Source organism: Poecilia latipinna, unplaced genomic scaffold (genome assembly GCF_001443285.1).
Source record: "Poecilia latipinna isolate Pla-1442-1.1 unplaced genomic scaffold, P_latipinna-1.0 Scaffold205, whole genome shotgun sequence".
Classification (NCBI taxonomy): domain Eukaryota; kingdom Metazoa; phylum Chordata; class Actinopteri; order Cyprinodontiformes; family Poeciliidae; genus Poecilia; species Poecilia latipinna.
The window spans coordinates 188,078-202,905 of NW_015112821.1; the positions used below are offsets into that span (position 1 = coordinate 188,078).

Here is a 14,828-nt window from a genome sequence, read left to right on the forward strand (position 1 = left end):
AGGGAGGGAGGGGAGAGAGAGAGAGAGGGAGAGAGGGAGAGAGAGGGGGCGAGAGAGAGAGAGAGAGGAGGAGAGGGAGGGAGGGAGGGGAGAGAGAGAGAGAGGGAGAGAGGGAGAGAGAGGGGGCGAGAGAGAGAGAGAGAGGAGGAGAGGGAGGGAGGGAGGGGAGAGAGAGAGAGGGGGAGAGAGGGAGAGAGAGAGAGAGAGGGGCGGGGAAACATTCACACATCCAGTATGAGTTTACTACACAGCCATCGCTCCGCTGCTACAGGGAAATTACAACCAGGCCGTTTTAGAAAGGAAGAGGAAATTTCAAACAAAACAACTCAGAAAGTTTCAGATTAATCCCAGAATTTTTTTAGAGAAAACAAAGGAACAGAATAGGTGAAAATTTGGTAGAAAAAATAGTTAAAAAAATTTAGATTAATCTCACAACATGTCTAGAAAATACAAAGAAATATCAGAGTTTGAAATTATCTGCAATAAAAAACTCTGAAATTTTGACATAAATCTAAGAATTTTTTTACAAAAGAAAAAAAAAACAGAATTTCTGAACTCCAAACTTGCTATAAACAAAAACTCAGAAAATCTCTAGAAAAGTTGTTCTTGACAATTTTTGATTTTCAAACTTTTTTTTCCTAAGTTTTTTTTTCTAGAAAAATTAGAGTTTTTTCAAACAAATGTTTGACTTTCCAGACTCAGAAATATCCAGGGTTAGTCTAGAAAATTTCTAAGGCTGGAGTTGTTGTTTAAAGTAAATTTTAGACTTTTGGAGTTCAGACATTTTCTCTTTTTTTCTAGAAAATTTATTAAATTAATCTAATAATTTCTGATTTTTATTCTGACAGTTTTCCTCCCTTTCTATTAACTATATCTACACTTTTAATAAACTTTTAGAGAAATGAAAGGCAGTTTTATCTCTGTTCTGCAATTTAAGTATAAAAAGCAAAAATGTCTATTCTGAGGAAGAGGAATAATAGTTTTAATAATTTATTACCATCGGAGAGTCCTTCAGCTAATTCCAGATCGTCTGTGTACGATTCAGGCCTGGAAGCAGAAACAACTTAATGTGGGTAAAAATGCAGATTATTTTGTTTTTTTAATTTTACTGCTTAAAATCTGGAAGATCAAAGTTTTTCTTTCCTTTAAATTTTCTAAGTAAATCTAGGAAGTTTATGAATTTTCCACATCTCAAACATTTCTGAGATTAATCTGAAAAGAAATTTCCTTGTTCCTCAGAAAGGAACATTCTGAGCTGTAAAAATAAAAAAAACTGCAAGAAAAATTTACACTTTTTAATTTAACTCATAAATGTTCTTTATTTTTTCCAGTAAATAGTTTCTCACAAACTCAGATATTGCCATCTTTTTTTAGAACATTTCTGAGATTAATCTCAATATTTCTAGGTTTTTTTGTTTGTTTGTTTTTTAGTAAAATTTCAACTGTTCAAACTCAGAAATTTTCTTATTTTTACCACACATTTCTGTGATTAACCTCAAAGTTTGAGCATATTACACTTTTGTGACTTTTCAAATTCAGAAATTTTCTTATTTTTTCCAAGAACATTTAAGGTTAATCTCAAAATTTTTCAATTTTTTTCTAGCAAGTTTCCTAATTTTTTTTTAGAAAATGAGATTTACGATTTCTACTTTTTCAACTAATTTTTTTACTTTTCAAACATAGACATTTTCTCTTTTTATGGAATATTTCTGACAATCTAAAAAAAACAACAATTCAAGCAAATGTTCCGCTGTTCAAACTTAGAAATTCCCTTTATTCTTTCTGAAAAAAATGTCTGAGTTTGTGGGAGACATTTCCTTTCTGATGCTAATAAATCACTGTAAGCTGTTTTGATTTGATTAATACAATCATATTTAAGTAAACAAATGCTATTTTATAGTTTCTAGTCTAGAGAGCCATATAAAAAAGACTTTGGCAGAAGTTTGAAATTAGTTCCTCCGTTACCTGGGCAGGTCCGCCTCTACGTTGAACCGGTTCAGAACGTGTTCTGACCCGGTTGCCGTCACAGTTATTGAACGGTTCTGCATCCAGAACCGGTACTCCGTCTCTAGAATCGGTAGAGCTGCGCTAAAAATCAACGGAAGGGGGCATGTAAGTGGAGAGCAGCCTCAAATGTGACGGCGCCATTTTGTTTTTAGTAATGGCTTCCTGTAGAAAAATCACCGGAGGAATTGCTGGTTGCCGGTTGCTCCGTAGTAGCTCTCTGCCATCAGCGGCAGGAAGGGGGGCTGGCTGCGCCGCTCGTAGTAAACCCGCCCGCCGTTGGGAACGAACCCGTATCTGAGGGACAATCACAAGAAATTTACTATTCTATTAAATCTTAAAAATGTCTCTGGATCAGGGGTCGACTTAACCGAATATCTTCAGTCTTTGACATTATTTATTTATTTATTTCATGTTTGTTACGACAGAGTATTGGGGCTATATTCTAAGAAAATGAATGAAATTACGAGAATAAAGCTGAAATAATACTAGAAAAAGTTGTACTGTGAGAATACAGTTGTAAAGATGTGTGAAATCTGTCAGAAATGACAGATGGGCGTCAGATGTTTCCGTCGCCTTTTATAAAATATCACAGCACAAGAAAGCATAGCCAAACAAAAAAATAATATTAAAATAATATGAGAATGCAAAATAATACAAGAATAAATTTGTGATATTACGAGAACAAAATCAAAATAATACTAAGACTAACTATTATTATTATTATTATTATTATTATTATTATTATTATTATTATTATTTTATTTTCTTTGTGTGAGAGGAGAGTCCTGATTGGCTGTTGTAATTACTCCATTGTATTTTAATAAAAGATGAGGAAAAAGTCTGACGGTCATCCTTTATTTTGACAGATTACACACACACAGACAGTTTCAACTTTACACACAGAGATAATTAAATCAGTTAATATAAGTCTGCCGACTTCTAATCACATCAATTAGTGAAATTTTACCCGAGTTCGGCTTGATGATGAAGAGATGTGGGTTGTCTGTTCAGCTTGTTGAATAAAAAGTAAACAAAATAGAAATGGAATAAAGTTTCATTATTAAGTTAAAAACTGATGGGTAAAAATAGATTATGGCGGGATTTTTTGTCAAAATGTTAGTCAAAAATGACGGGGAAAAAAAAAAACAAGCTAGCGCGACCTAAGCTCAGGCGAACCCCGTTGCCATGGAAACCAAACTTCTGAACGAACTTCCGGCGGTCTTTCATACCTTTCGACCAAGCAGAGGAAGTTCTGAATCATGCCGTATGCCGTTTCCGTCATCTCCGACAGAATGAGCCCGTTGATGACCCAATAGGAGTCCCTGTTGGATGTGAGGGGAGCGTCCTGATTGGCTGATGAGGTCAGAACGGTCAAATTGACGGCAGTGATTGGTCAAACTGCTGGCTCACCAGTAGTAGAGCTCCCTGAAGCGGCCGCCAGGAACCACGACCGGATGTGGGGTGAAAATCTGAGAGTAGAGCTCAGGATGGTCTTTGACACTGGTTTGTATCTGGAGGAGAGATTTGTTCTCTTGAATAATCCCTCATTTCTTTACATCTGCTGCACGTGGAGTCCATCACGGTATTTATCGGGATTAAAACGATTAATCCCAATTTAAAACATTTTGGGATGAAATGTGGAAGAGTTAAATCGGATTAAACACTTTTGCAGGTTCCTGAGTGTGAAAACATGCTAACCTCGCTAAAGCGCGTTTACTAAGGGTGAAACTGTAACTCATCTGGGTGAAGAAGCTGGAAATCGTCACCTTTCTGCCCAGGGATTTCCACAGGCCGTGAATCTGCTCCGCCCACAGCCGCAGCTTCTCGTCTGCGATTCCACTCAGGAACCGCGGCCTGCCACAAAAAGACACGTCACCTGTTAACTGCTACAAAATGCACAGATCTGTACGGAAGACAATTTGAGTCACTGTAAAAAATAATAAAAAAAAAGAATTCAGAGTTTTTCCTAAGAATTCTATTTTGTTTTCCTCAAAATTCTGACTTTTTTTCTTAGAACTCAATTTCTGTTTTGCAGAATTCTGATTTCCCCCCAAAGTTCTGACTTGAATTTTGACTCTTTCAAAAAATTTGACTTTTTTTCTTAGAATTATTTTTTTTTCTCAGAATTCTGATACCCCCACCCCCTCAAAATTCTTATTTAATCTCAGAATTCTAACTTTTTGAACTTTTGACTTTTTATCTCTAAATTCTGACTTTTTTCTTAGAATTAATTTTCTAAAAATGGTGATTTTAAATATCAAAATTCTGCTTTTAGTCCCAGAATTCAGAATTTTTTTCTCAGAATTTTGACTACAATCACAGAATTCTGACATTTTTGTCTCAGAATCAGAATTGTTTAAATTGTTAATGCTCTATCAATCAAATCTAGCAGGTAAATTTGGAACATATACATATATGCATATATACACATGAAAAAAACAACTATATGATTATAGTTATATAATCATATTAGGGATGTTTGGCTACTTATTCAGATTTTGACATAGTTGCCAAAGAATTTGAATTCTGAAATTAGAGTATTTTATTGAAACGTTTTTATTTTTTGGCCCTAATTCTGTTCCGTAGGCCTGAGTGGAACAGCTTGAACTCACTTCTCCTGCCAGTCGGTCGGCGTCCACGTCTCAAACTCTGTGCCCAGTTTGTCAAAGTTTGCCTCCAGGAACTCCTCAAGCTTCGTTTTTGGGATGCTGGAGTTCAGCCACTCGTTTAAGAGCGTTTGAAAAGCCGCCAAAACTTCACCTGTGTAAGATTTTTTTTTAAAAAAGAAGAAAAGCAGGAATCGTGGATGTGTAATCAAAACATTTTTATAGACTCACCAGGAGGCGACTTCAGCTTCATGTCTACAAAGTGTTTGTCATCGTTGAACAGCTTTGCTTCCTGCATGTGATGCAGGATGGGGCCTGAGCAGTAGATTTCACTGAAACAAGGAGGTGAAACCATTAAGAAACTCCAACTAGAACATAATAAACCCCAGTGGGACAATAAATAGGCAAACCGGGTTAAAGGTTGACGTAACAAATTGAAATAAAATTACTAAAACTTTCTATTTCAAGCAGATTTTCTGAAAAAAAAAAAACAAACAAAAAAAACCAAACATATTTTGTCAAGTTAGAAACAAGAAAATGTTGCGAGTTTCATTGGAATATTATGTGATTTACTGGTAAATTAAGCATACACTTAAATATATACATATTTTATGAAGTACAAATACTTTTATTTCACTTTGACTCACAGCAAGAAAGTGCCTAAAATTCAGTTTCTCATAAAATGTAAATATCACATAAAACAAAAAAGACAAAAATGATTTTTTTGTAGAAAAATAAACATGTTTTTGTAGTTTTTCCATTTTCTGTCATAGAATAATTGGATTAAATTTCTACAACAAAATGACACAAAAAGTACCATCCATCCATCCATTTTCTGTACACCCTTGTCCTTTAGTGGGGTCGGAGGGTTGCTGGTGCCTACCTCCAGCTAACGTTCCGGGCGAGAACAAAAAGTACCATATATATAATGTTAGTTTTTCTTGTCTTTGTTGGAAACCATGCTCTTTATATACAAAATTACATCAACATCTCATAGAAGAAAATGTATCCATCTTATTTTTGCAAACATTTCCAAGTTTTTGTTTTAAAATATAAAAATAATCTAGAAATAAAATTGTTTTTTTTTTGGCTCTAAATTGATTTTATTTTGGTGGACTGAGGGAAATAAATGATTAAGGTTTCAGACAGCTGATGTAGGGGAAGAATAAGCCACATCAGGGCAGTCTGCAGAATATCAAAGCCTTTTAATGGAAAGTTTAGTGGAAGGAAAAAGAGTAATCCAAAAAAGGTAAACACATTCAAGAGAATCAAACTGCTAATGGGGTCAAAAAGGATTTGCAAACAATAATATATTTTATGTTGTAAATGCAGAAGTAAATTACAAATCCATTGTTTACTTTGACTTATCTGTAAAAATGTCATAAAGCTAATCTGTTGAACATGACATTTTCTAATTATGTAACCCAACCTTTGAACCAACTCATGTAGGATTGACAGGCTTTAAAATCACAATGACACAGCATTGTTACCATTTTTATTTATGGAAGTTGTGTTTTGTTTTTTATGTAGCTCCAGGTAAGAAGTTTGAATTTCAAGATGGCGACTAATCACTGCAAATACTTTTTGCAGCAGTTCTAAATATTTTATGGTTTATGTTTTGTAAGCAAACACTTTCAATTTTCTCTTATATCTACAGGGACTACATGCAACACTGACTTTAGACGCACTTTTACATGTTTCCACCACATCCTTCTACTGCTGAGGTGAGGAGCAGCCATATTGAAACACAAAGTCAGCCTGAAATCATAACTGGTGTTGCTCCCAGTTTCCCAGTAGGAAATCTGGCTTCTGAGAGCGTTCCAGATGATTTTTCTAACTCAAAAGTCAGAATTTTCAACTTGTCCATATTTTTATCTAGTAGTTTTGCACCACCCCTTGGAAGACGCTGCCCTGGGCAACTGCCATATGAACATGCACATATGAAAACCCAACAATAGGAGTCAAAATTTCTGACCAACCCTTTGCTGTAGTAATTTATGTCAAAGGAGCCCAGACCAGGAAATGAGTGCAGACTGGCATTCCTGTATTTAAAGTGTTTTTTTTTTTTTTTTTTAATTCTGACATTTTAAAGTTTGCAAGTGACTGAAATGTTGATTTATGCAAAGTTTATCAAAATAAAAAAAAGTTTTTTACCCCACACAATTGTTGACTTTATTCCATTTATTAAGATGCATATATGCCTTATGCTCCATTGTTAGATTTAAGTATTTTTAACTTAAAAGTACAGGTTTTAGTAAATTTCCACTCTGAAACAACTCCCCAGCTTGTAAAAAGCATTTTTTCCAAAGTTATCAGAATGGACTTTGATGTGAAATTAAGAGCTGCAAATCATTAACAGAAACAAAAAGTTATTAATAAACTTTCTATTGTTGCACCATTAACAAGATCAAAGGTTTTCCTAATCAGTCTGATAAAATTTTAAGTAAATGAAAAAATAAAAAGCAATTTCCCCTTCGTTTTAAAGAGAACATGAACTTTAACCTTCAACACAGCCAACAGAACCAAATGTAGTTTAACAAATGCTCGATTCTTTTTTCTTCAAGTTTAAATATTACTTTTAAACAAAAAGCTGGAGTTAAATTAGATTTTTTAGAAATTATCTCACCTGTCGCATGGAGGAGGCAGCGAACATTTCACACAAATAAACAGAGTTATGAATGAAAAGCAGAAGACAACACGACTCTCCATTTTGAGCGATGAGTCGAAGTGGCAGATCGGCCTCCAGGTCTATTTATATACCTGCCCCAAAATGCGCCACACCGCCCTCTGGGGTCCGCTCAACAAACTACACACCACACGATAAATTTCAGTGAGTTTATTAATCCAAAACAAAACAAAAAACTTCGAATCAATATTCAATATCCATGACTTCTTGAACATGTAAAATTTGCCTCACTGAAACCGCCAATTACATCAAATTTTAAAAGAAAAAAAAATAGTAAACACAGGCTTTAATAAATTTACTTAAATTTGGAGACTTTAAGTTAAGGTGTACTCCATTTGAACACGCCATTAGAAAACAAATTGAAGGGGCAACTCTTAAATATTTTTATACCCGTTACCAAAACTTTGGATTTGTCTTTAGGTGCCCGCTTGTCCCTTCCACTTTTAACCGATGCACTTCCGGTTGTGACGTTCTCTTGTCCGGCTTTGTGACCGTAGAGACAACAAACGAGTGCATCAGGGCAGCAAATGCGCCAAATTACCCACCCAATACTATTTTTGTAAAGAGACCTTAAAGACCGAGACAATTTGGATTCAAAAATTATTAACTTTAGCCAGCGAATCCAGGGTAAGATGCTCTTGTCTCGGTCTTTAGGGTTAAAATGGCGACCTGCGTCAGTGCGGCTAATTTCAACTGAAACATTTTAGCTTCGAGTCGGCAGCCGTTACTAACGGCAGGAAGCCAGGAAACAGACAGCTGCCGGGTGTCTGAACAACGACATCCCTGTCCTCTCGGTAATGATTAGGTCGCTTTTGATTTTTAGTTTAATTTACCCCCCAAAAAAGAAAGAAAAATAGAGGTCCCTCCCCTCAGAATTAGCCAAATTAAAGCCAAATTTGCGACGATTTCTGGGCCTACAAAACCGAGAGAACAGGAATCAGAGCTCCGACCAATGAGAATGGGGCTTTAATTGGAAGAATTCTCGTTGGTTGGAGCAGTTGGGAGCATCTCACCAGAAATAAATAGGGAAATTTGTTGCGAAAAGCCAAAATAAAAGATTTTTATGTCAAACTGAGACCAAAACCCCACAATATAAAGCAACGACAGGCTGAGCGCGGACGCCACAGGCTCAGCAGTACAACTACTCTTTAATTTTTTTCTTTTTAGACCAATTATTCAGCAGTTCTGCACCATAATATATTTATGTCATCAAAGATGTAAATAAAGCAGTCCAAGTCAGAGCAGATGGAAGAAACCACCTATCTCTCTGTGTAAGTGCAACTCAACCTGCTGAGGTTGTTTCGATTAAATTCCTGCTACATTTTAAATCAGATGGTTCATTTTGATGCATTTGGCAAACAAAAAAAAAAAAAAGAGGGGGATGGACAAAACAGCTTCTGCCCAACAGGAATTTATGTAGCCAAGCTTAAACATGGCATAAATCAACGTAACAGCTTCCCTTCAGAAAACAAAAACGGCCAATTAAGCTGCACTGCAGCAAGAAGCATGACTATGCCACAGATTATTCCTCTTCAAAACACCAGCGATCGCTTTGACAAATCAGTTTTTGGAGGTGGTTTAACAAACCTGAGCTGGTGACACAAAAAGAAAAATGAGATAAAAGTCATCAATCTAAACACAGAAGTTAAGGGAAGCCATCTTGTTGACTCTGTGCTTGTTAACACTGGTAGCAGGAGAGAATAAGGGCGACATTTAAACACTAAGTGCACGTTAAAGGAATTGCACCGTCAAATTTTTAGAGTAATAAAAAAAAAATGCTGATTACCTCAAAAACATTTCATGAACACAGTCAAATAAATGTTTTTGCAAATTTTTTCTTCTCTAAAATTATAAATAAACTCCCAGGCCGAAGTTGCAGGTCAAAGAAACTGGCAGTAGAGGGAAAAAGATCTCCAGTGCTAACGGGCAGCTTTCCAGTTCGCCAGCCAGTTACTATTACAATTTCTTTTTTCATTTTTAAAACAATCTTAAAATGAAAGTATGTACAGGAAGTGAAAGCTGAGCCCCGCATGTCGGCTTCGTGTCTCGCAAAATAAGGTAGGACAAAAAAAGAAAAGGAAAAGAAAGACGAAGGAACGCCACTGGAACAGGAATCCTCACGAATCGCGGTGTTTTGTTTTTTTCCGTTTTCCACGCTGCTGCTGCTTTTTTTCCTCTTTTCTCTCTTGACTTTTAGTGTTCTGAAGCTGAAGACGAGCAGAAAGGGGTCAGGGTCTCTTGGGAGAACGAGCTTCATCACAAGCAACCGAGCAGTCTGGTCGTCTCTTGTCGAAGAAGGAAAAAAAAAAAAAAAACTAAATCCAGTCTGTGCTCTTTGAAAATCCAAGCTTGTCCTCATTTATCAGCCAGACCAAACCGGTTACGAGTCCTCTTCATCTGGTCGGACGTCGACCGGAACCAATTCTCACTCAGGTGAGCATGAATATGGAGTGATTAAAGATGGCGGGGTTATTACTTCGGAACGTGTTGAAACTGCTCATTAAGGCACTTGTTACAAATTGGTGAAGAGTTTTGAAGGTGAAGACGTGCAGAATGGAGGGCGTCCTTTCGGGGTCGGAGGTGGATGTGGGTCAGAGTCGTTCCGGTTGTTGTTTATTTTATTTTTTTGCGCCGACGTCGTTTCCGCTTTGGTCCCGTTCTTTCCTCCTGGCTCTTGCGTCTTCGGTACGTGGCGGAGCAGCGTGAGGCCTTTCAGTAGGCCGGTGAGTTCTTCCAGAAAGTGTCCGTCTCCAAACGCGTTCCAGGTGGCGGCATCCGAAAAAGAAACTGTACACGAAAAAAGGTTTTTTTTTTTTAAAAAAAAAAGAAAGAATCCAAGACAAGCAGGGGGTGGAGAAGGGTTTGAAGGAGAGCGGAGGCCGATCTGTAGGAGACAGATTACAATCAAGTCAGACAGGAAATTAGAAAATACATTTTATAAAATGTAGCGACTTTCAAAAATATTCACATTCCAAATAGGAATGCACCGATCCACTTTTTTCCCCTTCTGATGCCGATTTGAGGTTTAGTATCGGCTAATATCGATCCGATACAGAAAATCTGCTGAATTCACTTAAACGAGTCAATTTATGAAAGAAATTCATTTTTTAGTAGAACGTTTTAGAATTGGGATTTGTTTTTAAATAATTGAAATTTGTTTTTCTAAACTGCAGTGGAAACAACTGGATGTTGGAAAACCACGACGACGACAGGAAGTAGCTGAAGCATCACGGTGCTACATGTTTTTAATGCCGTGAACAAACTTATTCATGTGCGATTTAAATTGTGTTTATTGAAGGGAAACAACGCAATTGCGAAATTAGCGAAAATGCCCAACATTAGCAGAATATTGACAAAGTTTTGCGCACATTTGTAATAAAAACTGTCACCGATATCCGAAACTAATATCAGATCGGTGCGTCTAGTTTAGAGGGCCACATAAAAAGCTCTGATGGGCCACATCTGGCCCCCGAGCCTTCAGTTTGGCACACGTTCGCTGTACCTGCAGGCTCACTGCTTGACCTCTTCGCCGGTCTCGCTGTGGTACTCGGCCACGTACAGGCTCTTGTCGATGATGCCGGGGATGGGCTTGATCTCCGTCCCCAGCTGCTCCTCGATCGCCTTCAGGTTGAAGCGGTCGTCGTACGTGATGAGGTTGATGGCCAAACCAAGATGGCCGAAGCGTCCTGGGAATCAATCACACGGTTCGCACGCTCAAGCATTTTCAAGACAAGTTTTCCAACAACACTGGAGATAATAACAGCACAAACTAAAGATGAAGTTTCATTTTACGACTCTGTAATTTATCACTTAATGACTTGTGAAAGCATTTCACACAGCAGGAACAACTGAAATAAAGCTAAATTTTATTTTAAATCAAATTTATACACTTGACTGGTCTGTGAAGGAAAAGAAAACTAATTTAACAAAAGATTTTCAAAATTTTAACAACATTTAACAGATAGAATATAGGCCAACTTTTATGTAATATTACATTGAAACAATTCAACTAAATTATGTAAATTACCTACTTATTCATGAACACAATAAGCAAAAAGTCACAAAATATTGCTATAAAATGTTCACCAAGTTCTCTAGTATTTAGCAAATAGAAATAATTTTTGTGATTCCAAGTGACCAAAAGCAAGAAAAGTTTAGTCAGATTTACTTTCAGACTGAGGAAAAAAATGTGCAAGTCTTTTTATTCTGTGTGTGAAAATATCTGGTTTTAACTGTCAATGTTTCCCAAAGTCAGGCTTTTAAATGAGTGTTGAACTATACTTTATCACAAAACTGCAGTTTGAATTTGAAGCATGAAAGGATTTTAAGCACACTGTAGGGATTTAAACTCTTAAAGTTACTGAAACAACATTTACTCCAGGAATAATCACTGCAGCTCTTACCAGATCTCCCAATGCGGTGAAGGTACGTCTCTCCCAGTTTAGGAAAATCAAAGTTTATCACAACATTCACAGCTTGAATGTCAATTCCTCTCGTGAAGAGGTCTGAGAAAAAAAACAACAACATTTAACTATGGAAAACTGTTTACCGGAGCGCATCATAAACTGTAAAGGAATGCAGATTAAACATGATCAGATTCATGAAATTCATCATAAACAGGGAAGTAATAATTTGCTTTTGGTTGTTTTGTGAACCAACATGGCTGTATAAATATCTGACAGGAGCGACTGAAGATGGCAACATGATATACACCAAAATAAAGTTGGTGAAATGGATACAATGGAGAATCTGAGCACTAGGCTTCTATGCGCCACAAATCTGAACAAACTTCCATAAAACCGTCAAACAGCCGAAACACTGAGTTCCTTTAAATCTAGACTGAAAACCCAAATGTTTAAAGTTGTTGTTGGACGACAATAAAAGAAACATCGACGATGATGGCAGTTATCAAAATGTAATGTTTCTTACTGCATGATGTCTTTTATCTCTTTGTGTTTTTGTGATGTAAAGCTTTAAACTGCCTTGTTGCTGAAATGTGCTACACATTTTAACTATTCATAATTTGGAACTGTGTAAAAATTAGATGTGTAAATGTATAAATTGGGATATATTTGGATAATTTATAAGCTGTCTCCTTCATATTTGTTTTCAAATAGGTTATGAATGATTCTTATATATTTCTAAATTGTTTTAATTTTTGCAGATATTTTACTTGTCCAAAATAAATAGATTTCATTTAATTTTTGGACAGTGACATTTTCATTTCTTATGGTAACAAATGACTGTAGATATAGATTAAGTAAAACATATTTCAGTGTGTGTGGTTTTCATCAAACATTTTCTTCTGATGTACAGTTCAGAGTCAGATGGAAAGAGATTTCTAACTTTTGTTTCAGAGCATTTAGCTCCCAATAACAGCAGGCGATCAAATAATTTCAGCATGTGCAGTAGAAAACTGCAGGATGAAATCCAGGCAGACAATTACTCTGATACCATGAAGCCACGTTTATAAAAACATGAGATTCACCCATGACACCACAAACTAGTGGAAAGGGGAAATAATCTGAAGCAGCAGCCATCATCCCAAACACCGTGCACAGGAAATGACAGGGTGCATGCTGGGTAATTACCAAAATGTTCAGACAAACACTGCAGACATTGGTGGTTTCTACATTTTAAAACTAAATGAAATGTGATCCCGGGTTCTGAATGAGACTGAAGCAGCTTTAAAATGTAGAAACCACCAATCAGACGAGACGTTTACACATTGAAGCATCAGCATCACTCACCAGTGCAGACCAGGTTACGGCACAGCCCGTTTCTGAAGTCATGGAAAACACGGTTGCGATGTTCCTGAGAAATAAAAACAAAGAATCACTTCAACTGCAGACTCGGAAAGTTAAATCAGTTGAAGCAACCAAACTTTGTTTTACAGTGTCTTTTCAACAACTGGACTCATTTGAACCAGAAGTGAATCGATCAGTTTTCTGGTCGATAATTTAAAACCTGATTCTGATTCTTTTGTCTGAAAAGTCACTAAATATAATATTTGCCAACAGTGGGCTGCTAGGAAATACCACCATGTCAGTCAGTACTAAAGGCCTCCCTTAAAGGGACAGTTCTGATTTTTCAGTCCAGCAGTTTTGTGGCACATGGAGAGCTACAAGCTAGTTGAATATTTTTCTCAAATTACATCAATTAAAACACCAGAAACCAAACAATTCATTATATCCTCTATGCTTTCATAAGATATTAAGTTAGATGCTGTCAGCTAACTACAGCTACGCTAGTTAGCTGGCTGCTGCCAGGTCCCTTAAAGCAACTAAGGCTCGGTGTTTATCATATTGATCATCATTATCGTTAGAATTATGATCTATGATCGTCTTGGAACATTTCTATTAATGTTGTAAAAAGGAAAAAATGATTGGAAACGTTATTTTTACAATTTTCTCCAATTTGTTTCATGACAGCATCAATAAATATGAAAAAAATATGATTAAATGCAGACACTGTGTGCCGTTTATTAATATAAATCACTTGTTTTTAACCATTTTTATCGTTATCTATAACTCCATACAGTCTATTATAGTAGTAACTCTTGCATTGTGTGAATGAGAAAACCCAACAGCATCAACTTAGCATTCTGTTGCTAAAGTCCAGACTGTTCAGATATAATAAGACAGCGATGGATTTCCCTGATATGAACATTTTCAGTTTGAGATGCTTTAGACATCTAAACCTTCTGGATATGGAAAAAACAGCAAATCTTACCAAGTATTTTGGTCTAGTTTCTAATATAAATATCTTATTACATGTAAATTAGGACAAAACTAACTTATAAGTAACTTTTCAGCAAAATATAGGAGCTCGTTTTAAGTAAATAATTCCTTATTGATGAAAAGGTAATAAGCCATTGGCAGATTATTTCCAGAGTCGGTTTCCATAATTAAGGGATTATTTACTTGAAACAAGTTCATTTCTGCTAATAAAAAGTTACTTACAGGTTAGTTTTGTCTCATTTCAAGTGTACTAAAAACTAAAAAGTACTTTGCAATATTTGGTGTTTATTATTATCATCTTTATGTGACTACAGTAAAAATGTGACCTGTCCCTTTAAGGCCCTGCTGTCATGGCTGTTATCTGACAACATGAAGGTTTATAGGAAATCATTGTTTCCTTTGGAGCAGGAGCTCCGGTTGTGCAACAGTAAAATGTGATAAGAGGACAGTAAAACTCGTTTCCAGCTGACCTGTCTCATCTTGGCATGAATGTAGAAACATGAATAACCAAGCTGGGAAATCTTCTTGGCAAGAAGCTCCACTCTCTGAGAGGAGTTACAGAAGATTATCGACTGGTTGATCTGGAGCTGAAGGCCAAAGAGACACAAGGAGATCAGAGTGGACAATGTAGAACGCCATAAAGTCATGAAACATGAGTCAAACTTGAGGCTCGGGGGCCGAATCCGGGCCGCCGCAGCTCTTTATGTGGCCAAAAAGTGACGTCCAAACCTCTTGGCATGGAGGCCGAACATTTCAAGTTGCAATTTTTGTACTCCCCCCCCCCCCCCC

At 36.6% G+C, this 14,828-nt stretch overlaps 2 protein-coding genes across 2 annotated transcripts in view; both read right to left on the minus strand.

Annotated features, from left to right (window-relative positions):
- Window positions 1–7,336, minus strand: part of treh (trehalase (brush-border membrane glycoprotein)) — a 20,206-nt gene extending 12,870 nt beyond the window's left edge. The window contains exons 1-9 of the mRNA XM_015031392.1: window positions 7,240–7,336; window positions 4,845–4,945; window positions 4,620–4,767; window positions 3,774–3,861; window positions 3,418–3,518; window positions 3,237–3,329; window positions 2,185–2,301; window positions 1,966–2,088; window positions 998–1,047 (exon numbers count right to left, since the gene is read on the minus strand). Coding sequence (XP_014886878.1) covers window positions 998–1,047; window positions 1,966–2,088; window positions 2,185–2,301; window positions 3,237–3,329; window positions 3,418–3,518; window positions 3,774–3,861; window positions 4,620–4,767; window positions 4,845–4,945; window positions 7,240–7,322 — 904 coding nt within the window. The 5' untranslated portion in view covers window positions 7,323–7,336. The remainder of the gene's footprint in view (window positions 1–997; window positions 1,048–1,965; window positions 2,089–2,184; window positions 2,302–3,236; window positions 3,330–3,417; window positions 3,519–3,773; window positions 3,862–4,619; window positions 4,768–4,844; window positions 4,946–7,239) is intronic.
- Window positions 7,337–8,121: 785 nt separating this feature from the next.
- The window catches only part of ddx6 (DEAD (Asp-Glu-Ala-Asp) box helicase 6), a 17,071-nt gene continuing 10,364 nt past the window's right edge, over window positions 8,122–14,828 (minus strand). The window contains exons 10-14 of the mRNA XM_015031393.1: window positions 14,510–14,626; window positions 13,050–13,113; window positions 11,703–11,804; window positions 10,802–10,985; window positions 8,122–10,183 (exon numbers count right to left, since the gene is read on the minus strand). Of these exons, the coding sequence (XP_014886879.1) occupies window positions 10,810–10,985; window positions 11,703–11,804; window positions 13,050–13,113; window positions 14,510–14,626 (459 nt within the window). The 3' untranslated portion in view covers window positions 8,122–10,183; window positions 10,802–10,809. The remainder of the gene's footprint in view (window positions 10,184–10,801; window positions 10,986–11,702; window positions 11,805–13,049; window positions 13,114–14,509; window positions 14,627–14,828) is intronic.